Raw genomic sequence first — 24,692 nt, 5'->3', positions numbered from 1 at the left:
AACCCGGATAAGCGGCGGAAGAAGGTGAAGGTAAAATATAAAATAAAGTCATGCATATCGCTTTCAGGGACGCGTAATAGGTATAGCTTAGCCACGTATGGTATTATTTTGAGGAGAAGGCACTTGATCAGGGTGCTAAAAGGGCACTGACTTGGAGCCGGTGACTGACAACGTTGACAAACAGTGACGAAGCCATGGGAGACGTAGTGGTTACATCTTGTATCTGGAGAAGAAAATTATCTCGGGATAAAAAACAAATAAAGTCATGCATGGAACTTCCACAAAAATAAACACACGCATGTCACTTCCAGGGCTCCGTAGGACTCAACCGCAAAAACCAAACAAATGCAGAATTGGAAATCATCAAAGAGAATTTCGCGGCGAAATGATGAACCGCCACAAGTGCTCGCCGAGCCCTGTCATGACAGCATGGTGTATCCGAGCACGCACATCTATAACACGAAAATTCTTTTTTAAATGAGCACGAATACGAGCCAAGAATTTGCTAGGAGTCTCATGGCATGATAGACGTGTATTTCCAAGCGCGCTGCAAGTGGCAGATGATCATCTTGAACCCGTCGTGTGCTCTTGGTGCAAGTTGCGCTTGATTCAGCCGCACATCGCTTGGGAATGTTCAGTTATTTAGCCACTTAAAGATGTAAATTTGGGAGACGTGTAGCTGCGCTATAGTGCTACGTGGGTTAGCGGTGACACCTGACCTGAGTGCGTGGTGAATGGGCCTCGGTGCGTTGGATGGTTCTCTCCGCTAACGTTAGCCCTCATGCTAGCTCATGTTAGCAGCGAGGCTTCCGCTCGACTAAAACACTGACGTTTCTGGACAACCAGCTGTCAAGATGAGGCTCTTCAGGTTCCTGAGGAGCAGCCTGAACATCGGAAAGGACATAGACTACTACTCCAAATTCTCCCCCTCCCCTCTGTCCATGAAGCAATTCTTGGATTTCGGCAAGTGATTTAACATTTCTAACACACTCGTTGATACTTACATGCTTTTTCTCCTGTATGTTGTGTTTGTGTTTGGGGACCTAACATGCTGCTTCTCGTGTATGTTGTGTTTGTGTTTGGGGACCTAACATGCTGCTTCTCGTGTATGTTGTGTTTGTGCTTGAGGACCTAACATGCTGCTTCTCGTGTATGTTGTGTTTGTGTTTGAGGACCTAACATGCTGCTTCTCGTGTATGTTGTGTTCGTGTTTGAGGACCTAACATGCTGTTTCTCGTGTATTTTGTGTTCGTGTTTGAGGACCTAACATGCAGTTTCTCGTGTATTTTGTGTTCGTGTTTGAGGACCGAACATGCTGTTTCTCGTGTATGTTGTGTTTGTGTTTGAGGACCTAACATGCTGCTTCTCGTGTATGTTGTGTTCGTGTTTGAGGACCTAACATGCTGCTTCTCGTGTATGTTGTGTTTGTGTTTGAGGACCCAACATGCTGCTTCTCGTGTATGTTGTGTTTGTGTTTGAGGACCGAACATGCTGTTTCTCGTGTATGTTGTGTTTGTGTTTGAGGACCTAACATGCTGCTTCTCGTGTATGTTGTGTTTGTGTTTGAGGACCTAACATGCTGCTTCTCGTGTATGTTGAGTTTGTGTTTGAGGACCTAACATGCTGTATTTTCTGCTCGTGTCGTTGCTGGTTCGGTCGTCGCCGCAGGTTCTGAGAACGCTTGTGAGAAAACCTCCTTCAACTTCCTCCGGCAGGAGCTCCCCGTCAGGCTGGCCAACATCATGAAGGAGATCAACCTGTTGCCGGATAACTTGCTGGGCACCCCGTCGGTGCGCCTGGTCCAGAGCTGGTGAGCGGGTTTGGAGCCTCCGCTCGCCAGACTGCAGCCGCCTGTCACGCTCTCTATCACCCACAGGTACATGCAGAGTCTGCAGGACATCCTGGAGTTCAAACACAGGAACACGGACGATGAGAAACTGGCTTATGAGTAAGTAGCGAGAACAGTTTTATATTGGACCCCTATTGACCTGATATAGATGAAGCACTTTATGATTTGGAGTACAGTGGCACCTCGGTTTCCGAACGTCAAGGACTTCGAACAAATCAGAGTTTTAACAAAAATTTCGAGATTGTTTTGCTTCGGATTTCAAATGCCCCCCAAAAAAGCCGGAAAAAACGTGCGTGGACCGATCAGCTGACCCACGACGCGCTCTGTTATTGTGTCTAACGCAGCCTCTGTATGCAGACGTGTCCCGTTAGCTACATTTACTGACTATTTTTATTCATATTGAGGTGTAAAACCTTTCCTGTCTCTGCACTGGACCGTGGTAGAGTGTCACAGGGGAGGTGCTGGAGCGCTCACTCCAGGGTTTGATGTCCTGTTGTGGGCTGGAGCTGGGACAGGGATGAGGCGAGTCTGGGACAGAGCGTGACTTGGTTTATGACTTTGTCACAGCCAAACTGCACAGAAGCGCACATTCAGAGCTGGACACGCACCGGGCACCTCTTCACTTCTGGAGAGACCTCACTCACTCGGCAACCCCTCCCACATGCAGCGGCCACACACATAGAGGAACAGCCACCTGCAGCAGACACTCTACATTCACTCCTACAAAAGACTATTTTAAGGCTCGGAACGCATTATTTCTCTTTCCATTCATTGTAATGGGAAAAATCCATTCAGATTTCCAACAAATCGCTTCTCGAACGGCCGTCTGGAACGGATTGTGGTGGAGAACCGAGGTACCACTGTATTTAGATGAGAAAATGTGCATAAGCCCCGCCCATCGAAAACACTTCCGCTTGTGGAGTGATGACGTCACACACAGCAGCTGCGATCGGGTTTTTAAAGACGTTTTAATGAGCCAGAGAAACTTCAACTGAAGGGTTTGATGGCACTTTCTACTTATTTATTCATTGTTTATTTCTACTTATCATGAATCACAGCTCTGCTCTGATCCGGAAGTGGGCGGAGTCAGAGCTGCGCCCAGTCGCAACCTCTTGTTCAGGCGGGGAGAACTTTCAAAAGCAATTGCTTTTAAACAGAGCGTCTCCACGATGAGGGAGGAGGAAGGTTGGGTTTGCACATCAGTTGCTCTTTAGGTGTTTTCTCCCTGTGCAGTTTCACAGACGCAGTCATCAAGATCAGAAACCGCCACAATGACGTGATCCCGACCATGGCGCAGGGAGTGGTGGAGTACAAGGAGGCGTACGGCACCGACCCGGTGGTCAGCCAGAATGTTCAGTACTTCCTGGACCGTTTCTACATGAGCAGGATCTCCATCAGGATGCTCCTCAACCAGCACAGTGAGTGAGGCCGCCGTTTGGAGGAGTATTCAGCATGTCATCACTGTGATAACTGACCAGAGGGAGGAGTCCAGATGGATGGGGGGAAGGAGGGGCAGCGTTGGACCAAGACAACACTGGGAACACAAAATGAACTCAAATAGATCTGTGATCCGAGTAGGTCCACAGTACCGTCACCGGCATCACAACACTGTGAGGACAAGTGGGAGGGGGGTCGCCGGGTATGGAATAACAGAGAGGTGGAAACTAAACTCAATTTAAATGATGAAACAAACTCCTGGAGATACAGTCACAAATAAATAAATATATTATACATATACAAAAGAAGACATCGATTTACAAATTGGATATTTTACATGGTGGCTATATTCAAGTTTTTAAATCACCGTATTTAAACTGAAGCTCTTTCAATGTCTTGACAGTTTTTGAATAAGAATTTCAATTTCATAATATTAAATTAAATGAAATTAAATATTTTTTTGTTGTAATTGATCGTAATTCACTTGTTAAAGTCCCACCACTAGTATTTATGTATATCTATATACATATGTATTTATCTGGAATTGTTTGCTCAATATGTGAACTGTTTGTTTCTAGAACAAATATTTCTGGAAATTACTATTTCATACTTTGAAAGCAGGTGTTTGAACTTTTAGTGGTGTTCATGTGTATATTCCCATTAAATCTGTTTCAGAGGACTTTTACAGCTGAATCTCCATCCTTATTTCATCTCTCAGTTGCTCATGTTTGACTCCATATAACACTCCACTGTTGGTCCGCCAGGAGAACTCATTTTCATGAACTTGGCTGGACTTGTGAGTGCAATGAAGAAACTCACCGCTAGATGGAGACATGAATAGTGTAACGGTCCAAATGTCAGAACGTCTCATTCTGTTGTTTTTGGTGGTGGCCACTAGAGGGCGCAGGTTCTGTTTGTTTCAGTTGAGACCTGTCGACACGCGCGGTCAGACTCAGGTAACCAAACAGGAAGTTGTGAGCCTTGTGAGGAGGATTCTTCTTTCACAGCTGATGCTGTTTTTGTTTGTTTCTCAGGTGGAAGCCACTCAGTTTGAAGCGATCCTATAACTGTGACGTCGTCTGATAGTTGTGGTTTGTGCACAGCGCTGCTGTTTGGCGGGAAAGTGAAGGACAACCCAGCTCACCCCAAACAAATCGGCAGCATCGATCCTCACTGCTGTGTCAGCGAAGTCATCCGAGGTGAGCCAGTCCGGCCGAGAGTCACGTGGTTAAAAACGGCTGACGCCGCCGTGCTGCTCTCGCCGCAGATGCCTACGAAAACGCTCGCAACCTGTGCGACCGCTACTACATGAACTCCCCGGAGCTGATCCTGGACGAGTTCAACAGTAAGTCCCGCTCATGTCTTCACGCTCTGCTGTTCTTGGCGTCACCGACGGTGAGCGTCTGACTCTCAGTCAAAGACCAGGGAAGCCCCATCACCGTGGTCTACGTCCCCTCCCATCTCTACCACATGGTGTTCGAGCTCTTCAAGGTAACGCCCGCTCCACTCTTGCCTCACGAGTCAGGACTCATCCCAGTGTTTCATTCAGAACGCCATGCGCGCCACCATGGAGATGCACGGCGACTCCATGGACTACCCCCCCATCCACGCTCAGGTGGCCCTGGGCTCCGAGGACCTGACCGTGAAGGTGATGGTGGTGGTGAGGAGGATGTCGGGGTGGATCTTCTGTAACTGGCTGAAGCGGTTTTGCAGGTGAGCGACCGCGGCGGGGGCGTTCCTCTGCGCAAGATCGACCGGCTCTTCACCTACACCTACTCCACGGCGCCGCGCCCGAGCATCGACGGCTCCCGCGCCGCTCCTCTGGTTGGTTCGGCCCATTAGCCACACACCCCTCCTCCGTCACGTCCTCGCCTGCTGGCTCTCTAACTTCCCCCCGTGTTCCACAGGCTGGTTACGGTTACGGGCTTCCCATCTCCCGCCTCTACGCCCGCTACTTCCAAGGGGACCTGAAGCTCTACTCCCTGGAGGGCTACGGCACAGACGCCGTCATCTACATTCGGGTAGACAACCTCGGGAAGTCGCGTCCGCGTGTGGATTCATCCATTCATTCTCACCTCCGCACGCAGGCCCTGTCCACCGAGTCCATCGAGCGACTCCCTGTGTACAACAAGTCGGCCTGGAAACACTACAAGACCATCCACGAGGCCGACGACTGGTGCGTGCCCAGCAAAGAGCCCAAAGACATGACCACCTTTCGGAGCTTCTAGACTGGGAGGTGGAACTGGAAGAGAGTGCCAAGGGAACGTGTCATTTCATGCCAGTCGCTGTGGTCTGTGTCCGTCCAGCGTCTGCGCTGGTCACTGCTTCATGTCCTCGTGTCAAATCTGTTACAAGAAAGTTGGTTCTAGCGGGATTTTTTTTTTTACCGTGTACAAAACTCCAGTCGTGGAAACTGCCAACAAGCGCGCGCGCACACACACACACACACACACACACTCTGAGCAATAATGGTGTACTGTGACTTGACCTCAAGCCCGCGCCGTCATCCGTGCTAGCTTTGGGTGACGCCTTCTTAGAGAACAAAGTTTTACTTTGAAGTGTAAATAGCAAAAGTCTGAGAAATGCTTGCCTGCACTTTTTGGCTTCTTCAGGGGGAACCTGTTGCGACATGAGACGCTGCTGGTTTGTTGTGTTTTAGCTGAGCTGTGAGCCCAGCTCATTTTAGTGTCTGAATCTGTGAAAGCCTATGTGAACTTCTCGCTCACTCAGAATGGGTTTTAAATAAGCTCCTGTATTTTAAGGATGGGAACCTCGAGAGGGGTCGCTACGGTTCCGTCGGACGTCTGTGCTCCATCGTCGAGTCGCCATTTCACGAATAAACACTTCCTTGTGGCGTTGCTCGTGTCCGGAATTGAGCTTTTTACACTTCAGGTAGAGCTGCGTTACCTGCGAGATGAAGTCAAAGTGTCAGAAAATTGTGTAATTGGAATGTATCAAGCAGAAGTGTAATACTTTCGTTTCTGTATTCGAAGAGTTTTCTGGTTCCATCAGCACCTGCAATGGCGTAACGACTTACGGCGGAGGTTGCTGCGTCACGTGGTACAATCCTCTGTGTTGACTTCACGGGTCGCAGCCGCCGATGTAAAAGCCAGAGAACAAGAGTCAAATATTGTTCCTGCTCAAGATTTGCTTGTAATTGTTCGACTAATGCAAGTTATGTAGCAAGACGGACGACAGAAAAGTCCCCGATATAGCTAACGGCTATGAATCAGCCGCTGACGTCACTGGCCTCTACTACGGTTCAGGGCTCGTGAGTTCCAGAGATGCTCTAGTTCAACTCTAGACAAGTGGCATAGTGGTCAACCGAAGGGATTTTTCACAATATCAATATCAATGTATACACATCCACATTCCATATGCGTCATTTGCAAAAGGCCTTTATTTTGAAATGGCACATGAGCTTCAGTTCAAACTTCCTGGGTGACTTCCAGTCGCTTTGGCATTACCGTAATACTCGCATTACACGAGCACCGGTGTTTCAGTCCCCCACACACAGACACTATTGTCAGCTGCAACCAAAAACTCGATGTGGAGTCCGTCACTCTCTAAAATATTGGACACCTTTTTCAAGCAAGAGACGAGGACCAATCGTATAATAATGTGTTTATTGATCGCTCTTGTCCCACCACGCTCCTCTGATTCAGTTTTTACTGTGCAGTTAAGCATTCTGGATAATACAAGCAGGAGGAAAATTGAAAAAAAAGAAAACATTTCTACTTCCTCATCTTCCTCCTCCAGCAGCTTCATCACGTCCCGTTTGTTTCAGCAGAACTTCTTCTATTCTACTCGGTAGAAAAACGTGGGACAGTAAAAAAAATGAAAAAAAAAGTCATGATATTAAAGAAATGAAAAAGTGATGCAGTTCATAGGCGCATGTATAAAAACGCTTTATACATTAAAAACCTTGTCACTGAAGCTTAAAAAGACAATATAGCGCATCTATAAATCTCAACTGTACATAAGAGGTGTCCAGGCCGACACACACATTTAAAAAGCAGGCTCCGTCTCTGTGCGTCTCTCCTGCAGTCACAACAGCTCCAGCTCCAGCCCCGAGCTCAGTGGTGGTGAGGAGGGCTGGTGTGGCTCCACCCCAGGTGCAGTGGTTCAAGTCATTCCACTCGTGTGTCTCTCACAGGGACGCAACGGCGATGTCACGTGACTCAGCAGACCGAGTCGGTGCTGGCTGGGAGCTTCCCGCTGCGCCGCACTTCCTTTTCTCTCTTCTTCTCCAGCTTCTCCTGAGTCTTCCTCATCTCCTTCAGCTTCTTCTTGATGGTGGAGCGGTCACTCTGGCTGGACACACCCAGAGCCTGAGGAGGACAATTGTTTCAGTCAGTGGCGACGAGGGACAGGAAAATGTCTCACAAACACAGACTGTGTGTATTATTTCTATACATAAATCAGATGCATACAATATATACCTACTCACTATGTACTGCCTTGTTCTTTTGAAAATACAAAATATAAGTCACACATTTTTCTTCAGATAATATTATCGACCCCAGATATTCCAACTTCTTACTGTACTTTCATTTACTGGGGTCTGGGGTGTATTATATGACTTCATAACCATAGTCAAGGTACTGGAATGCGCAGTGAGGGACCCCGGGTCAGATCCAAGTCCAAGCCTTTGTCTTGAATTCTAGGTCAAAAGTGGAAGAACTCCACCATTTATTCAGCTTGAGGAGACGCTTTATCAAATGGCCACAAGAGGGCGGCCTCACCGCACATTTCAATATCTTGGCAGAAAACGACACCACCCGACAGAGTTCAGACAGACCGGCTCGGGGTTGTCACCTTCAGCTTGTCACTGTCCAGGTGCAGGAGCTGCTGACCGTCGATGCCCTTGGCGGTGAACTCCGGCGTGTACTGGTCCATGTTCATGCCCATGAGCCAGTGGCACACCTGCTGGTGGGTCCAGTCAACAACGGCTCGGTTCTGCCACTGATACTCTTTCCCCGAGACCACGGGCTCGTCGTCCAGCGTCTGCCGGGGACACAGAGGCGGCCAATGGTGAAACGCACCGGCACAACGTGAGGCGGCCATCTTTAATCTGCCGCCGCACTCCAGTTAGTGGAAGGCAACGGGGGTCATCACGGATGCATGGCGTGTTCATGCGAGGGGAGGACGCCATTGGCAGCAGCTCCCAGAACACATGCCCAGCTACACGTCAGCAACTCGCCCCGCGCATGACCCAACAGCACCTCGTACACACACACACATCTGTATTGCTATCCCTGTGGGGACCTTGTGAGGTTTCTCATGGCCATCACCCTTTCCCCCTCAACCTAACCCTCCAAAACACATGGCTCCCCTCAACCAGGAAACAAATGGAGGTTTGGACCTGTGGGGACCGGCAAAAGGTCAGTGTTTCGTCAAGAATGGGTCCCAACAAGGCAGTATAAACAAGCCGACGGTGTAGGAACTTGTAACTCCTTTGACATTATTTATCTGTAGTTTTCATGATGTAACACTAGAATATGTTTTGGAAGTATTTTAACAATATCAAGAAATGTGAATCCAAATAAAAATGATATGGAATGTAGAACTAGTAGTGGGAATGTATACTTTCAAAACAATTTCGTTATAACTCAGTGCGGCTGTTATGGAACACAAGAGGAGAAAAAGAAAAAACTAAAAATCTGAAACCATGTCATTGACAGGATAAATAATCCTGACGCATGAATGATGTCTGTGTGTGTGTGTGTACAAGGTTTAGTTTCATGCCGACACCAAGGAGCAGATGTCTCCCTTCAAAGTTGTCCACATCCACAGCAACAACAAGAGAGGGCACTTCTGTCCTACACATCTCACACATGCACTTCTCTCCTCTACACCCTCATTCAACAGGAGAAGGAGGCGGGGCCTAAAGACATGCTGCAGAGCGCCCCCTTCAGCCTGATCAGCGTTCGTCATCACTCACCTCACTGGAAGAGAAGACAAAAGTGTGCGAGCGCCCAGACAGATTGGGTTCAGCGAGGAACCCAGAGGTGTCTGTACTGGGACTGGCTGCGTTAGAATCATCTATGACTGAAACGCTCTGCAACGATGGAGACAAGGAACGTGTTTATACTGCGGTCACACAGGCAACAATGACAGTGAACAGCACAAGAGTCAGGTGAGGACGGGCCACGCATCCATCCACCACCACCACCACACTAGGTGAGAAACTACCACTACGGTGAGGCCCACACATGCCAGGAAGTTCAGGTGGAGGATAGGAGCTGCTGGTCCGGCTGAAACACTGACACTATAGCGGAAGCTTTAGGAAATGCTTTGCATTTTAAGTCTGAAATGATTTCAAACACGACCAAACTGGGGTTTTGGTGACATGTTCAGTTTCCTCTCTTGGTTTTTTTGACCGTGTTGTCACATACTGTATACACATTCAGGAGAGTCTAGAACTGTGCTTTTAGGCAGCGTCCCATTTCTCACACTAACACTAGCACTTGGTTCTGAGCGCCCTCCCCTATGAAGTGAAGTGATTGACATGATGTCACTTCATGACGTCACGCGTAAAGACAGCGTGTCATTCCCTTCCTGCATGTCCAGTGTTGGAGACAACGTTTTGGAAATGCCAGCTCCAACGTTTCTGCAACCTCTTGCATCGGCGCTGATCATCTCACTTGGTTTGGTGAACCAGTGGAGAAGAAATGGGCGGAGCCTATGTTGCGGTGACAGATGTGTCAGAGGTATGAGGATGCTAACGTTAGCCTGGATGCTAGCCCACTGTTGTTTGTGAAGAAGAAATAAAAACATACTGTTGTACATCCATGTTGTATTGTTCAGGTTGTGGGACACGGTGGAGCATTTGGCTCGCTGACGTGTGACACCAGAGAAAGTCAACAAAGGGAAGAGTGGTCCTGGCTACTAACATGTCCCTGTTGTCCTGTCCAACACTGTTTTGAAATCAAGTCCTTTGGTCTCCTGGACATCTCTCCACACTTCATATTCCCAATTGGTTTCAAGTCAGCTCCGGAGCTCCCTGGGTTTGAAGGGATCATTTCAAGTGGTGAATGGCCAGTGCCCTCGCTCTGAGGAGGATTGGGACACACTACAGTGACACGTGAACGTGCAGGACCCAGTGTTAGGGTGAGAAATGGGACACAGCCTTAGTGGACCAGCAGAACACTGACATAAAAGCAACACAAGACTAGGGTCATTTTCTCAAAGCTGTGTCAGTCACAGACCAAGAAGAGAGAAGACAAGTTTTATTTCCCATGTTCTGGGGACACGATGATGCGTTCGCCTCTCCATTTGTGACTGGAGTGAACTAGGAAAGAAGCCAACTGTTTCCTCTTGCTGTGCAATGGCAGGGCTACTTGACAAGGCAGCAGCAACACACCCACACAAGACAACCAGTGATCCAACACAGAGGTGAGAAATCACAGATCTACATCAGTTAGTGGAGCTCTACCGTGTCAGCTGGTGATCACAGAGTATATACTGTACCGAGTCTACTGAGCGACTGAATAGAGAGGACCAGGAGAGATTTGTCTGTTTGAAGAAAACACGTCTCGGTCATGGACAATTGCCAAGCAGCGTATCACAAAACTCTTATTTCAAACTCAACACTTTGAAGAAGGGGTCAGTGAGGCATGAAGCGACCCAGCATGATGCTGAACCTGGTGTCAGGTCCTCTAGTTTCTCATCTCTACCTTGTTCTTCCGGTCCTGATTTGGCTCATGGCCTGTTTCGCTGGCGACGTACGGCAGACTGTTGCTGGACGAGGACGGCTCTCGGTCCCGCTCCCTGTCTTTGTCTCCAAACCAGGAGAAGGGCATGCAGGTCTGGATGGAGGTCATGGACTCGGCTGGAGACAGGTTGCCTCCCGACTCCTCCAGCAACTCTGCGGAACCTCTGAGATGACAACATGAGGTTAGGAATGCTGCTGCCATTCTTCAGGTGAGTGAACCGCCTCAGCGCACCTGCTGTCCAGAGACACTCTCAGCGCCTCCTTGTCGTGTTTCTTTCCCTTCCCACCAGACTTCCGCAGGCCTCTGGAAGTCCAGACATTTAACGTGAAAACTGACATCTACTGAAGCGGATGGGGACTGAGGAGACTTACCCAAAATCAGGGAAGCGTCTTTTAGGCTTTCCAGCTGTTGCAGCTTCAGTTGACTCATCTACAAGAAGTGGAGACGGTGTCAGAACACATGACGGTGTCAGACTCGTTCCTGGGGTCGGTGGTACCTTTCTGCTCTTTATTCTTTCCTTTGGGCTCCTTCTTTTTGGCGTTGCGCGTGTGTCCTGCCGGGGACGGTGGGGACAGACCCTCGGTTTGAGGGGACAGAGACGGACTTCCGCTGCTGCCAATACTCTCCGCGTGGGACGGCGAAAGTGACGGGCTGCTGGAAAGCTCGGCCTTGCTTCTCAACTCTCCACTGGGCTCTTCTTTTTCCGTGTTTGCGGGAAAGCAGACTGGCACTGGGAGGGACAGGCTCTCCTGGATGGAGCTCCTCCTGACCGGTTCCTCCTCCACAGGTTCATCCTCGTCCTCAGTGTCCTGTCAGAGAACAGGTTAGCCTCCTGACTCTGATCAATGATGGCTTTGAGTCCGACTTACTGACCTGAGAAGGACTTGAGGGAACTGAAAGATTCTCTTTGATCCTGTTGCGAGACGGACGCTGCCGCCTGGCTTTCTGAGCCAAGGCTCCTTTGGCCTTGTGAGCGCTGGTGTCCAAACGCTCGGTCTCTGGCACGACCTCGGTCCAATCTTGTTCTGAAGCAGATGCTCGGGTCACACCAGTCACTGACTGTAGCAACTATCAAGGCGACTTCCTACCTTGAAGAGAGTGGACGGACTGCGTGAGGGTCACCTGGCTGTTGGGTATCTCACCGTCTCCCAACTCCTGGTTGGACTCCAAACTCACACCTCCGCTGGACTCCAACAAAGAGATCTACGGATCAAAGAGCAGTTGGTTCCTGTTTAATCTTCCAGGAGAAGACAGAAAGAATTGGGTTGTTTGTGGCTGGAACTGTTGCCACTATTTGCACAGTGATTCAGTTATCTTCTGCTCTGTGAGTACAGACAGCCTTCAACACACTCTGATACCGTCAGATAGCTGGGATTATTGGAGCTGCCCCAGAATACTACACATTCTTGACTTCTGTCGACTTGCTCTAAAAGGCTCACAGTTGCGTGCCACTTGGATTTTTCTGACGCTGACGTGATTATTGCGACTCAAAGTATGGACCGACCCGGTTATTCAGCATCTGCAGCTGCTCCTGGTACCACTTATCCTTCTCCTCCAGACTCTTCTTCAACTCTTCCTCCTTCTTCACAAAGTCGATTTCCCTGAATGAGAAACCCAGTTGTCACAGCAGTTTTTTTTTGCTTTAACAACAAAAGGAAGCAAAGTTTGAGGAAGTGAATTAAATATCAAATAAATCTAAAATAAATTGCAACAATTTAAGACAACATCAGTAGAGGGTCCGGAGTTTTGTTGTTCATAAAGAAGAAGCGGCATCAGCGGAGTGCTGCGACCTGTCAGTCAGACCTCTCACACAGCAGAGCCAGGGGAACCTTGAATTTGCTGAGGTAGATGAATTCTCACACGAGAATCCGCAGATCCTGCCTACTGAGGAACTCAGGTCCTGATAAACAGGAGGAGAAACATCAGACTGTGCCTCAGACTCACTTCTGCTGGTAGTCCTTCAGGAGCTTCTTGGCCTTGTTGTACTTCTTGTCCAGGGTCTCGAACTGGGCCTGGACCTCAGCAAGCTGCTCGTTCACATTCCTGCACATCTCCTGTGATTCCAGACAGTAGCCCTCCAGCTCCAGGATCTTCTCATTGCCGTCTTCAAGCTTCTGCTCCAGAGCAGACTCTCTGGCTTCCCACAGAGACTTGTCCTCCTCCGACTCTCGCAGCTAGAGGGATTTAGGGAAACGTTAAAAGAAGGAGTTAGTTAAAAGAATCCGTTTTTTGAAGAAAAGGAGTCCGTGATTTGAAATAAATGTTCATGACATATGTTTTAGAGACTCGTAAGAGGAGTCTAAAGGAAAAGAATAGAAACAAGTGGATCAGAGGGACAGGTCATGTGGAGAGACTTGGAGACCAGGTTAGACAAGCTGGATGGTTTGGACACATGGAGGGGAAAGAAAGGGAACATGTTGGATGAAGAATGTCAGAAATTACAGGGCAAAAGAAGGAGACACAGCCATTGAGGTCCACGAGTGAGATGGAGGAGGAGAGGTGTGAGTAGGGAAGACACAGTTTGCTGACAGCCGTGAGAAAAAGATGATACAGGCTGAATATTATTTTGAAAATGATGTCACTGCACCTTTTCCTTAAGCTGCTCTATTTCAGCCGTAGCTATGCTGTGTTTGAGCTGCAGCTGTGGAGAAAGGAAACATTGGGTTTCTGACATAAGGATCCGGTGAATCACTTGTTTTTAACGGGTCATCACGTTGGGGTCATGTCTGACGCCGGCCTACCTCTTTGAATTTGAAGGCCATCTGGGAGCTGTCCATGCTGTTGGGCATGAACAAAGCCTCTGAATCGGGAAGCTCAAAGACCTCCACGCTGCGTCCGGGAGAGAAATTAGAACCCAGGATCCTCTCATCCAGTCCGTCCTCATCCTCGTAATGCTCTTCCTGCAGTGAGATCAAACATGGCCTCACAAACAGTCACACACCCTGCATGCCAGGGAAGCTGCTCTGCATGTGTCAACACTGCTCCCTCAGGTGCTCAGAGTCCATCTCAGATGTCAAGTGGTTTCAGAGAAAGTCACTGTAATACACTCCTCCCACACTTCCGCTCAACGTTACTCATATTCTACGCCCGTGTCATCCACTGAGGGAGGCCTGTGACTACTTGAAGTGAGCAAACATTCCACCACTCAGACAGGAGGGGCTTCTGTGGTCACATTTCAACACAGAACGACTACAAGGGCGTGACACAAGCGGCTGCCCGTATTTGACTAGTGATCAGTCATATTAAACAAGACCTTGTGAGAGGGAGTGGCAGCCAGCTCCCCACCGACTCACCTCCTCTGTGGAGTGATCATAGGGGTCGTCCAGGTGCTGCTGTTGCTGCTTCTCCTGCTCCAGTGTTTCACTTATGAGACGCGCCACCTCGCTCTGAGAGCCGGGTTTCTCCCGGCCAATCAAAAACCTTAAAACATTAGAAGGTAGTACTGTGTTACTGAATGACACTTGAGGTCAGTCTGTCCTAGCCACATAAACGGGAAAACTCCAGTAACATTGCAGCCCTATCTAAACATTTGGGAAGTGCAACTGTCCCACACCAAGGAGTCGGTGCATACAGAGAGAAAATGTGATTGATCTTTGCATAAGTTGAGCAGACGAGAGTTTCCTGACCTCACGGTGCCTTTCGTGTTCTTCAGCACTGTAGCTGCGAATAGCTGAGTGACCCCCACCAGACTGACGCCGTCCACTTCCACGATCTGGTCATTAACCTGTATCCTGCAGACAGAACATGAACATGTCAGAAAATTGGAAAGTGTTGCTATGGTAAGCAAAGTGGGCCACAAAACAAAAAAAGATTTTTGTGAAATGTGCTTCCTCAGGAGGGTTGTAGTACTCCAACAGTGGGAAGGAGAAATACAAGATTACCACAGTCTACTCACCGTCCATCTTTCTCAGCAGCTCCATCCTCTGTGATGGTTTTTACAAAGATGCCCAGCTTCTCGAGGCCCTGGTCAGCACCCACACCCATCCCAATTATGCTGATGCCGAGCCCGTTGTCACCTAGGTTTAATGGAAAACAATTATTCACAGTTAAAAGGCTCTGGTTCCTTTGGTCCAAACTAAGGATATGCGATATGGACAAAAAAAGTTATCTTGATAAATATTAATAGAACCATAATTGTCACAATAAATACTATTAAATACTAAGTATTTTCACTCTATTGCATGTGTTGGACACTGCAGTCTCTCTTGAAACTGTTATATGATGAAATTTATTACTGGAGTTTGTCTCCAACACCATTATTTATGTTCAAATATAATAGTTAACTAAGTGTAGAGATGAGAAATTCAATGTTTCACGTCTCTGAAAAACTACGAGAAACTATGAGGACCATCCGAGCTAATAAAATAAAAACGGGTCCATTAAAAATAAGTTTAAAACAACGATGTCAAACGCAGTGGAGCTGGAGAGTGCGTATCACTGCGGTCTCGTCACGTTCACGTGTGCAGGTCCAATGCAGCGAGTGTGCAGTGTGTTTATCGAATTTGACGTGAGATGCAGAATGTTCATCGTGGAGATTGTGTTTGGCGGTATATCGTGTATGATAAGTTATCGCCCATCTCTAGTCTGAACCCATCCTAAATATAATGTAACAACAGACCTTAAATTCGAGACACTGTATCATCAAGGTGACAGCGTTAATGTTACCTTTCTCAATCTCCACAGGAAACACATCCATCTTCTCCACCCGCTTCTCCAGTTCATACTCCGCCGATGCAGCCACGGGGTCCACGTCATCGTTCCGTCGGTCGTATTCTTCATTGGAGAATGTGGTGAAGACCTGTCCGCCAGAAAATAAAGCCTTGGTTTTAGAAAACTCACCATTCAATTACATTACAACTTGATGTGATGGAACCAGTCGAGATTATGTATATCTACACTGTAGTGGCCTGGTTGTCACGGTACGTACTGTGACATAGAATTTAAAGTATTCAGAAAAGGACATTGTCAAGAGTTGCATTCCAAACACACATCTGTGGCACTGTACACACTGGTAATACAAGGTAATGCATTTAGACTCCGTCACCATGGTAATGTCCCAGTCAAATCACGTCTTCTATTGGGACATTGTACGACTGCTGTGAGTGCAAGCATTGTTATGAGCACACCTGCACACTCGTGCCATAAGAACCTCTGATGTAATCACGTAAACATTTCCACCCTGGGCAGCAGATAAGCTTGTAGAGACACGAACAATCAGATCCAACCCTCCCATTCTCCCCTCACATTCAACTCCTCAGGGTAGAGTTCTCCTGATTCATCTTCCACACAAGTGAGTCTTTGATGCCACAAAAGTAGTAGAGAGCCAACAACATGTGACAAATAAGCTGTAAAGTTTTCTTCTATGAATTAGACTGAGGGAGTCTATAAACACTATATTAGAAGTTCAAAAGGGAGCGGGAGCTTTTAGGCTTCATTAAGAAAAGAATTGTGGGCCAATAAAATGGATGCATGAAGAAACGTGAAGCTTATAAGCTGCAGAAACTAAAGCTCGGACGGCTGTAGCACGTCAACCTTGACTGGGTGACCGAGATCATCCGAGGTGTCCAACTCCCTCAGCAGAACTTTTTAAATTGTGGACAGAGCAATGTGAGCATTTTGTGAGAGTGTAAATATTATTGAAGCTCAGGTGTTGCAGTGCATTGTGCAGCGGAGAGCTACCTGCAGGGCATTAACTACATGACTACATACGCGGTTTATTTGATTGTTATAGACGATACTGCGGGACACTTATGTGGGGCGATTATCCCTAAATTTGACGAGAAAATTTCGGTTAAATAATATACGCTTTTAAGTTGAAACATTCAGATGAAATGTTACTTCCATGGTCGTCTGAAATGATCGGGGTCAACCTTCGCAACGGCTCGAACACTGATCCATCATTGTGGTCGCTGTTAAGCAGATCAGGAGTTTGATCATTCTAATCTGACCACAGTTCCCCTTCAGACAAGGCCGTCTGAGGGGAGATAAGACTTCATTAATGATCTCCTTGCAAAGACATTTCACCACCAGAGGCACCAGATAAGGGACCCAAGCGAGCCATTGCTGATTCAAAAGTTGATGACTGGCCTGATGGCCTGACTTCTTACCTGAGGCATCTGTGCCTGAGGAGCACACACCTTTATGATCGTCAAGGGGCATAAAATATATATATATATATATAATCCTAAAGTATCTGCTCCTGCAGTTGTCATCTGTTGATCACTTTCATAGTTTTCCTTGGCTCCAATTGTATTTATTATTTGTCTTGACAATTCTGATTTTTTTTATGTTTTATGTACTACTTATCACCCATGTTATTATCCAGTCCCAGCTGAACGACGAGTCCCGACTGATGACTGGAGATGCAGCCAACATTGCAGCGAGTGAGCAGGTAAGACTCACCTCACTGAGTATGTAAGGCCTGACAGCAACACTCCAGGCACTCAGTGAAGTGAAGTATGAAGGTGAAACATACTGTATTATAAGAACTAAAACTTGTTTCATGGGCCAATGACTGAGAGAGTGCCATGAGTACATATTCTACAAACTGTTTTATCAAAGAAGCAATATTATATCAGCCAAACTAGTGAGATGGAAGCGAGTCCCTGCACCGTCTTCACTGGCTAAACAATCGACTCACAAAATTGTTGGAAGAAATAGCTTTGCGCGACCACAAACCATGGCCCTCCTCATTAACATTCAAGCAACAAACTGATGTCGATAGTTGTCACGTGTCCCTCAACACTGTACTTGCATGTGCCCTCAGCAACATAAGGCCTCACCCTATTTCCAACAACTGCAATCTACTGTCTTTTTCAGCTCAATGCTCACATGCCCAAACTGGACCCCTTTCCATCTTTACCACAACCCCCTCCCCATAACAAAATACCAGGGTGGGAAATGAGTCAGCAGCTGCGGGAACGCCAACAGAAGAAACTGCCAGTGCAGAACTAGCGCTGACCGCCTGATCGGGGAGTGGTAATGTAAGTCAGTCGACGCAGGACAGCAAATTAAAAACATGCTGTGAGAGGCAGCTGGGGATGTCAGCCAGTCGAAGGGTGATCACACACTTATTAGGAAAATTCCAGCGAAACACACCTGGACTAAAACACAAGGCCAGAGGTTCCTTCTGAGTAAAGTGCAAGGAGAATAACGCTATCTTTCAGAGCAGCAAGTATTCGAAGCGCTTCAGTCCTGACCTATAGAGAGGCAGGAGGAGTGTGCGAGAGCCACAATGGAATCACATTTCAACAGGAGCAGGCCCGACAGGTTTGTTTATAAATGGAGTACAAAAGCCACTTCTGGTTTTCGGGAAGCTGCAAAAAAAGAATACAGTCAGTTTTCAGTTATCAGGGATGAAGCGAGCCGTCACTCACATGGACTTCAAGAGGAGCTTTGAGTACATTTAATTACTATTCCGCAGCAGTGTGCCACTCATCCACTGGACCAGGTGCTTAGACAGACTCAATAGGGGCCTGCGTTTTTTTTTTAAAGTCTGTGAGGCCACTTTTCCTGACGATGAGCTTCCTCAATTCCGTTTGAAGCTTGATATACTTCACAATTCAAATACACCAGCTGAGTCCAACATAACTTCTGCTGGTCCCACATCCCACTGTTATGTTCATCTGATAGCTGCTTGGTTTTAAACAACACATGGCTCTAAAGATGTTCTGGCCTCATCTGACCTCAGCGGCATTAGACACAGTCTCACAACACATTGCAGGACAGAGGTTTATAGGTCTAGATTTTTTGTTCACGCAGAGGGAGAGCTTGTTTTATTAGTGGGTCTGTTACTTAAACAGCAACTGTAACCTGTCAAGATATTAAAATGGGTCTGTATAACTCGATGTGACTGTTAATGAGGCATTAAGTAAATTAGAAAGAGGAGCTCAAGCGGATGCTACAACTGTTGCAGTGCTTCTCCAAATAAAGAGATATAGTAATAATAAATACATACATATTCTATCCGGCTTTGTCTCGCTAATAATGACGATAGTAATGAAAAATAATATTCACAAAGTGCTTTAAGGGCAGAGCAGCAAAGAACGCTTGCACTTGCTCGACCATGAAGGTGGATGAGTAAACTCATGCTAACGTGTGGCGGACTATGAGGTACAACAACCAAGTCTGTGCGTGTGTGGAAACAATGCAACAGAGATCTGCCAGGGGTAATTCCTGTGACAGTAGGAGGAGCTCTGCAGCAGTTCAAGATCCTGGTTAGAGATTTCAGAGCATTGTTAAGGGACCTTTCAAAGTCCTGTTTATAATTCTTCCCAGGAACAAGAATCCAAATGAGGACATGAATATGGCCTATTAATATCTACGGCCCTCATTGTCTCTCAACAAACCTCTTTCATTTAGAATGTCAATCCAGAAGCCTGTAGACTAATGTGATCGAGAATTTGAAAGTTTCCCACAAACCTGATTTGCAGGCGGGTTTTCATTGAAGCCAACATTGAAAGTCCAACAGCATTATTCAAAGCTGTTGTGCAATATTGACTCTTGCTGCAGCCCAAGGCTTTCATGAACTGGTTTACTAAACAGTGAGAACTTGAATGATTTTTTTTACAGTTCAGCTCATTTGCTTTATTCATCTGCCTTTCCTTTGGTTTGTGCTCCAGTTTCTGATTCTTAAAACTCAATGAACTCCATTATTGTTAAGAGCTACAGGTGTGAAATGTTAAGATTTTAAACGTCCTGTTCAAGCACTAAACATATGGCCACCAAAGTGGAGTTAACCAGGTCGACCTCTTGGTCATAATTCAGAAACACTGAATGGGAAAAAACAGCTTTCAGTCTTTTTGTACTTATATAGACTTATATATAGACAGTGTCCCTCAATCCAAATTTGTTGGATGAAAAATAACTCTTCATTGATGGACGATCTGTGACATCAAGGAATCAAACAATTAACACATTTTTCCATGAAAAAAACATTTTTGTTGGTTACTTTTGTCTACACCAAATATACATCTGAATGGAATTTAAATTAGATTATCATCGTCTGCAAAAATATAGACACCATAAAATTATCACGCCAAATGCTATAAAGTCTGACACTCATGTAGCATTGTGTAATGATATCAAGTACAGAGAAACCTCCCGGGACTGATGACGGAGTCCTCATTACCACGAAAACTCTACCGCGTCTTCTGAACTCCAAATTAATGAGTGATACTTTTGATTATTCCAGATACAAAGAGAGTCTTTCTCTGCTCAGGACAACTCCCCTCGTAAGTGGATTCAGGTTTCGTGGGATAAAATCCTGTTCTGCGGCCGAACCACAAAGCAACTCCTTTTGTCGGGTCATCAACTCCACCTACAGAGTTCCCACTACAAGACTGCCCGACTGTGGAGACTCCCAGGACAACAGCAGATCTGTGAGACTTTGTCTTCCGGCAAACACCAGCTCCAATTAATAACTAAACCATAAAGTCGCTCACAACTCTCTCCAAGTCAACAGCAATGGACTCGTAACTTTAAAAACAATACGTGAATAAAAACTGTAATTCGGAATAACAAGCGACAGACAGTAGCCAGCAGATAACATTCCCTCACCCACAGATTATCATCAGGAAGCCATCGTCTGAAAACATTCAGTCCCAATCTGACAGTGCCTCTCTGGACTAACTGGCTGTTTACACGCCCTTCAGCAGGTCAACTACAGTCCCCTCTCCCAGGACCCCCTACGAGGGTGACTGGGCACAGAGGGGACCCACACCCCGAGATAACAGGGTTGCATAAACTTTTATCTGTTTTTAATCTATTTTAGGAATATGCTGATGTTGGGACACGTGAGGGGAAACTTCAGATATAGATACAGACGCACTTAGAAAAACATCTACGATTAACATGAGAAACTACAGGAAGCTGCAAACAACCTTTTTTGATGAGATATGAGATAACATTGATCATGACTTGAAAATATCTTAAATTTCAGTCATTCAACTTTTTTTTTAAACCCAACCTGAAAACTGATCAGCACTCTTATTAAGAAGATTGGATTGAAACCCAAACCCTTCAACATTGACTAGTAAAAATACAGGGTTTACACAAGTATTTAAGAAAAAAAGGAAAAAAAAACGGAAAGCAGCCAATAAAGACACCGAATTGGTGTCAATAAAAAAGTTTGTATTTTTTGTCCAGCTAGAATGCGCCTCTTAAGTTCTGCGATCTACGGTCTTAAGTTATGATGAAAAAGTTTTCTGTGAAAAACACACCACAAACTGTCCATCTCCATGAAGCGTTGTGTTATCAGTTTGTTTCTATGTTTCCACTTGGTTTCCTCAAGTTTGATTACATGACAGTTTATCTTTAAAAAGAGATCATTTTTCTAGCACCGACAGAAAACACCTTAAGCAAAACGTTACAAAACGGCATTTTTATAAAGCTATATTTTACTAACATGATGGACTGGAAATAGTTGCTCACACACTACTCATGCGGTCAAAAATATATCCTTGAAGCTTAGATTCTGATCAAGACCACATGGTCACAGAGAGAAATGACATCTTGGAACATGCCAGTGAACGCACCACAGGATGGGCAGAGAAAGTAGTAAACTGAAAGATATGAGTTCCTAAGCATGGAAATTCAACAGTAGAAACAAAAACGAATCATATGACAGCCTTGTAACAAAATAAATATTTAAGTCACAGGGTCAGAGAAGCAGTATTTGCTGTTGTCAGATTAGACACTTGTGTTAGGTGACAGACGCAGTGTCACAGTGGTCGAGCCATAAACCGCAGCAGCAACAGTCCAGATATGTTCACGGTTAATTATCAGCCAACTAAATTCATAAAACAGATTACAACACAGCTGCAGTGTGGACCTCACCTGCTGTTGTGCAATGTAAACAATGTTTAACTGTGAACAATGTGGCTGGCACCTGACGGGGAGACTAAGGACTAGCGAACTAACTGGGATTAAAATAATTACAGACTGTACTTATTGTCATGCGACATTGTTTGGCTGATGATAGACCGCTGCTGTGGTGATGTCAGCGCACACCTCCACACCTCCGGTGTTGCAAAACCGAAACAAGGTGGAAAGAAATCATTGCATTTGAGCTCTGACTGTGGAACAGGAGATGTTAAAAGACAGTCTTCTGCCCCATGACCTCTTCACTGGACCTTGAATATTCTGAGGGTCTTATATCAATTACACGTGAGAGCAGATACTCACCAGAATAGGATCTTTGGAAAACTTGATCTTCCTCTTTGGTGGTGGCCCATCTTCATCAGACAACCCTGGGCACTCGTAGCAATATTCATAATCACCTCTGTCCATTTGCTCATCCTCCTCTTCCTCCTCCTCTTCTTCATCGTCCATGAGAATCTGATCAGCATCTTTGTCATCCACAAATGCCGCATTCTCGAAGCCATAAAACGTTGGAGAGGATGCATCCTCCTGCTCGCTCTCCTCCTCCTCCTCTTCATCTTCATCATCATGATTGTCCTCACCGTTATAATTCCCAACCATAATGTCCTCCTGACTCCCGACTTTGACTCGCAGTAGCTTGACACTTCCATCCACAGTCTCTGATTCCCTCTCCGACAGCTGCTTTTCAGGTGAAAAAGTTCTCGTTTCTTTGGTTACCCTTTTATCAGTTAATACACTATCTTCATCATGAACGCCGTTTTCAGTCTCTTCACCGTCGGACGATTCATTCTGCACCACAACGAGCTCAGCGCGTACAACTCCAACCTTCCTGGAATCTAATGAGGCCGGCGCAGGTGCGCTCTCCTTCATGGGAACCACATGGTCCGCTTTTTTGGTATTCTCAGATTTGGCAACTGATGTTGGACTCTTCTTTGTGTCCCTTGAGGGTGGACTACACTGCCTGCCCTCGTCCCCACTCACAGACGTCCTGCCTAACCCTTCACAGGATGAGGAGCGCTTGTAGCTATAACTCCCTATTTTCTCAGGTTTGTCGTCAGCTGCTGGAGAAGTGGTTTTGTACACTGCTTTAGTAACTGATGTTTTGTTGACATTTGATGTCTGGTGTGTGGTTTTGTTCATCTCGGGAGACTTGGGGGAGTGGTTAGTGGCAGCTCTGCTCGGAGGCGTCCGCGAGCTTTCCCTTGTCGGCGAGAGTGGCTGGTTCACGGCAGAGTCCTCGGAATCATTTTCCCCCATGAAGTTTTCCAGCCTCTTTGACATGGGTCCTGCATTCAGAGACGCTCTTGAGGCATGTCTCTTATCACCATCGCCATGCTCAGAAGCTCGGCTTCTCGCTGTCGCCGCGGTCTCTGAAGATCCCGTTCCTTTCTGTGCAGTTTTCCCCTCTTCAGGCGCACTTCCCAGCGACAGCCGACTGACCAGTCGGTTTGAAGACTGCTTTTCAACAGCCGGTGGCTCAGCGATGCCCCGCTCAAAGAGCTTCCGGGTCACTGAGAACTTCTCTGCCAAAGCCACTTTGTCGATCTCAACATCCTCCCCCTTGGGGGTCTTATCCAAGCCGAGAGACTCAGGGCTGGTGGCGCTGGTGAAGCTCAGTCTGTGCGTGTTGCCCGGAAACTTTGGCGGAGACACCTGGGAGACATCAGACCTCGGCGTTGCTCTGACTTCCTGGCTCTCCTGCTGCTGACCGTCCATCTGTAGGAAAATGTTCTTTATCTTGTTCACCCTGGTTCCAAACGGCCTCCCCCTGGAGTCCTCTCTGGTGTCACTGGAGCCATTTGCATATGCTTTGGAGGCGCCGTCGGATTTGGGACCATCAAAGGAGCACTTGATAGCGTGGAAGTCAGACTTGTAGGCATTCCTGTGCGGAGACGCGCTCCTCAGACTCCTCTCGCCTGCTTTTGTCTCACTCTTCAGCATGTTGTCGGCGTCTACGCTACAGTTTGGGGAACGTTACGCTGTTTTCCCAACACAGGCGGTGCCAGTGGTCCGGCGGAACCTCTCCGACTAAACGCTAAAATGATCTGGGAAGAAAGAAGAACATCCACAGTATATTAAGAACGAGTCGTCTCAACACACCTCTGGAGGAAATTAGCATATTAGCACACTTGTGGACGCCAAAAGGCACAATGTTTGCAGCGCTAGCTCGTGCTCTTTGGTAGACGATACGTCGCTATACACTTAGAAAACGAACATTAATGGTGATAAGATTCCGGCAACACAACGAACTCGTGGTGCGACGTGTTGCGAGTTGACTTGTGGAAGTTTTAGAGACATTTCAGAGACAAAAGACGAGACGAAGTTGGCCCAACAGTTGTGGATTCGTTTTCAAAAGTTTCAAGTTGGAGCCGCGAAAATTCATTACGAGAGAAACAGAGAAACGGCCCAGGTCTTACCGTGTATTCGCTCCTTCATGGCGAGGTCCCGGTGTTCCAGCCTCAAACTTGTGCCTCCTTCTCTCCCTCCGCCATCATCCCGACGGTTTTCCTTCCTCCACTTCCAGACCTGTCGCGGGCTGCGCGCGCACGCCGGTCTGCGCGGGGCGGCGTGCCCGGCGAGAGCAGAAGGGAGGCTCGGGAGCGCGCGCACATTCCTCGACTCGCTGCCCTCCGCCCCCTCTTCCCCCCCTTCCTCACCTTCTTCTTCCTACTTCTCCCCTTCTTCTCCGCGAAAAGCGAGCGTGGGAAAGCGCCTACAGTGTTTTAGGGCGCCCAGACCCCCTGCAACGACTCGTGTCGACTGAAAAAACAGTCACTCATAGGCGAACTGTGTGAGTGTAGCGCCAC

The 24,692-nt window shown here is 47.1% G+C and overlaps 3 protein-coding genes across 7 annotated transcripts in view; 2 read left to right on the top strand and 1 right to left on the bottom strand.

The window, feature by feature from the left end:
* Nucleotides 1-311: 311 nt before the first annotated feature.
* pdk1 (pyruvate dehydrogenase kinase, isozyme 1) lies at nt 312-7,668 on the top strand. Of its 2 annotated transcripts, none has more exons than XM_053877530.1 (11): nt 312-963; nt 1,669-1,810; nt 1,877-1,948; nt 3,083-3,267; nt 4,390-4,485; nt 4,554-4,631; nt 4,707-4,777; nt 4,836-4,934; nt 5,000-5,110; nt 5,194-5,307; nt 5,374-7,668. In XM_053877530.1, exons 1-11 carry the CDS (start codon nt 855-857, stop codon nt 5,512-5,514), a joined length of 1,218 nt encoding a protein of 405 aa, XP_053733505.1. In that variant the 5' UTR covers nt 312-854; the 3' UTR covers nt 5,515-7,668. The 2 variants fall into 2 exon arrangements, with proteins under 2 accessions (XP_053733505.1, XP_053733504.1); XM_053877529.1 differs by having other exon boundaries at nt 316-963; nt 4,701-4,777; nt 5,374-7,665.
* Nucleotides 6,750-24,520, bottom strand: ppp1r9ala (protein phosphatase 1 regulatory subunit 9A-like A). 3 transcript variants are annotated; one of them, XM_053877512.1, is made up of 20 exons: nt 24,303-24,520; nt 22,189-23,930; nt 15,670-15,802; nt 14,900-15,020; nt 14,631-14,735; nt 14,298-14,424; nt 13,746-13,904; nt 13,592-13,645; nt 12,949-13,178; nt 12,509-12,605; nt 12,093-12,207; nt 11,878-12,029; nt 11,501-11,813; nt 11,376-11,433; nt 11,236-11,307; nt 10,966-11,167; nt 10,760-10,804; nt 9,231-9,347; nt 8,105-8,293; nt 6,750-7,617 (listed from the first exon to the last, which is right to left on the bottom strand). In XM_053877512.1, exons 2-20 carry the CDS (start codon nt 23,824-23,826, stop codon nt 7,468-7,470), a joined length of 4,077 nt encoding a protein of 1,358 aa, XP_053733487.1. In that variant the 5' UTR covers nt 23,827-23,930; nt 24,303-24,520; the 3' UTR covers nt 6,750-7,467. The 3 variants fall into 3 exon arrangements, with proteins under 3 accessions (XP_053733487.1, XP_053733488.1, XP_053733489.1); XM_053877513.1 differs by lacking the exon at nt 10,760-10,804 and having other exon boundaries at nt 6,751-7,617; nt 24,303-24,519; XM_053877514.1 differs by lacking the exons at nt 9,231-9,347; nt 10,760-10,804 and having other exon boundaries at nt 6,753-7,617; nt 24,303-24,517.
* The window catches only part of rapgef4a (Rap guanine nucleotide exchange factor 4a), a 33,172-nt gene continuing 32,863 nt past the window's right edge, over nt 24,384-24,692 (top strand). The window contains exon 1 of one of the 2 annotated variants that reach the window (XM_053877519.1): nt 24,384-24,674. The gene's annotated coding sequence lies outside the window, so the exon portion shown is untranslated. Of the gene's footprint in view, nt 24,677-24,692 lie in introns of both variants that reach the window. The other variant, XM_053877518.1, reaches the window with a different exon arrangement.

This window comes from Synchiropus splendidus, chromosome 10, assembly GCF_027744825.2.
Source record: "Synchiropus splendidus isolate RoL2022-P1 chromosome 10, RoL_Sspl_1.0, whole genome shotgun sequence".
Taxonomy (NCBI): Eukaryota; Metazoa; Chordata; class Actinopteri; order Syngnathiformes; family Callionymidae; genus Synchiropus; species Synchiropus splendidus.
Note: the sequence above shows the minus strand (reverse complement) of the source record. Positions and strands in the feature narration are given on the sequence as shown.

What these genes read in the sequence shown, in the direction of transcription:
- pdk1 (XM_053877529.1), top strand. Translation starts at nt 855, where the DNA reads ATGAGGCTCTTCAGGTTCCTGAGGAGCAGCCTGAACATCGGAAAGGAC. An exon ending in GATCCTGGACGAGTTCAACA is followed by an intron (nt 4,632 to 4,700) that starts GTAAGTCCCGCT and finishes TCTGACTCTCAG; the next exon opens with TCAAAGACCAGGGAAGCCCC. An exon ending in ACGCCGTCATCTACATTCGG is followed by an intron (nt 5,308 to 5,373) that starts GTAGACAACCTC and finishes CTCCGCACGCAG; the next exon opens with GCCCTGTCCACCGAGTCCAT.
- ppp1r9ala (XM_053877512.1), bottom strand. Translation starts at nt 23,826, where the DNA reads ATGCTGAAGAGTGAGACAAAAGCAGGCGAGAGGAGTCTGAGGAGCGCG. An exon ending in GCTGCTGAGAAAGATGGACG is followed by an intron (nt 14,736 to 14,899) that starts GTGAGTAGACTG and finishes TTCTGTCTGCAG; the next exon opens with GATACAGGTTAATGACCAGA. An exon ending in TGCAGATGCTGAATAACCGG is followed by an intron (nt 12,208 to 12,508) that starts GTCGGTCCATAC and finishes TTTGATCCGTAG; the next exon opens with ATCTCTTTGTTGGAGTCCAG.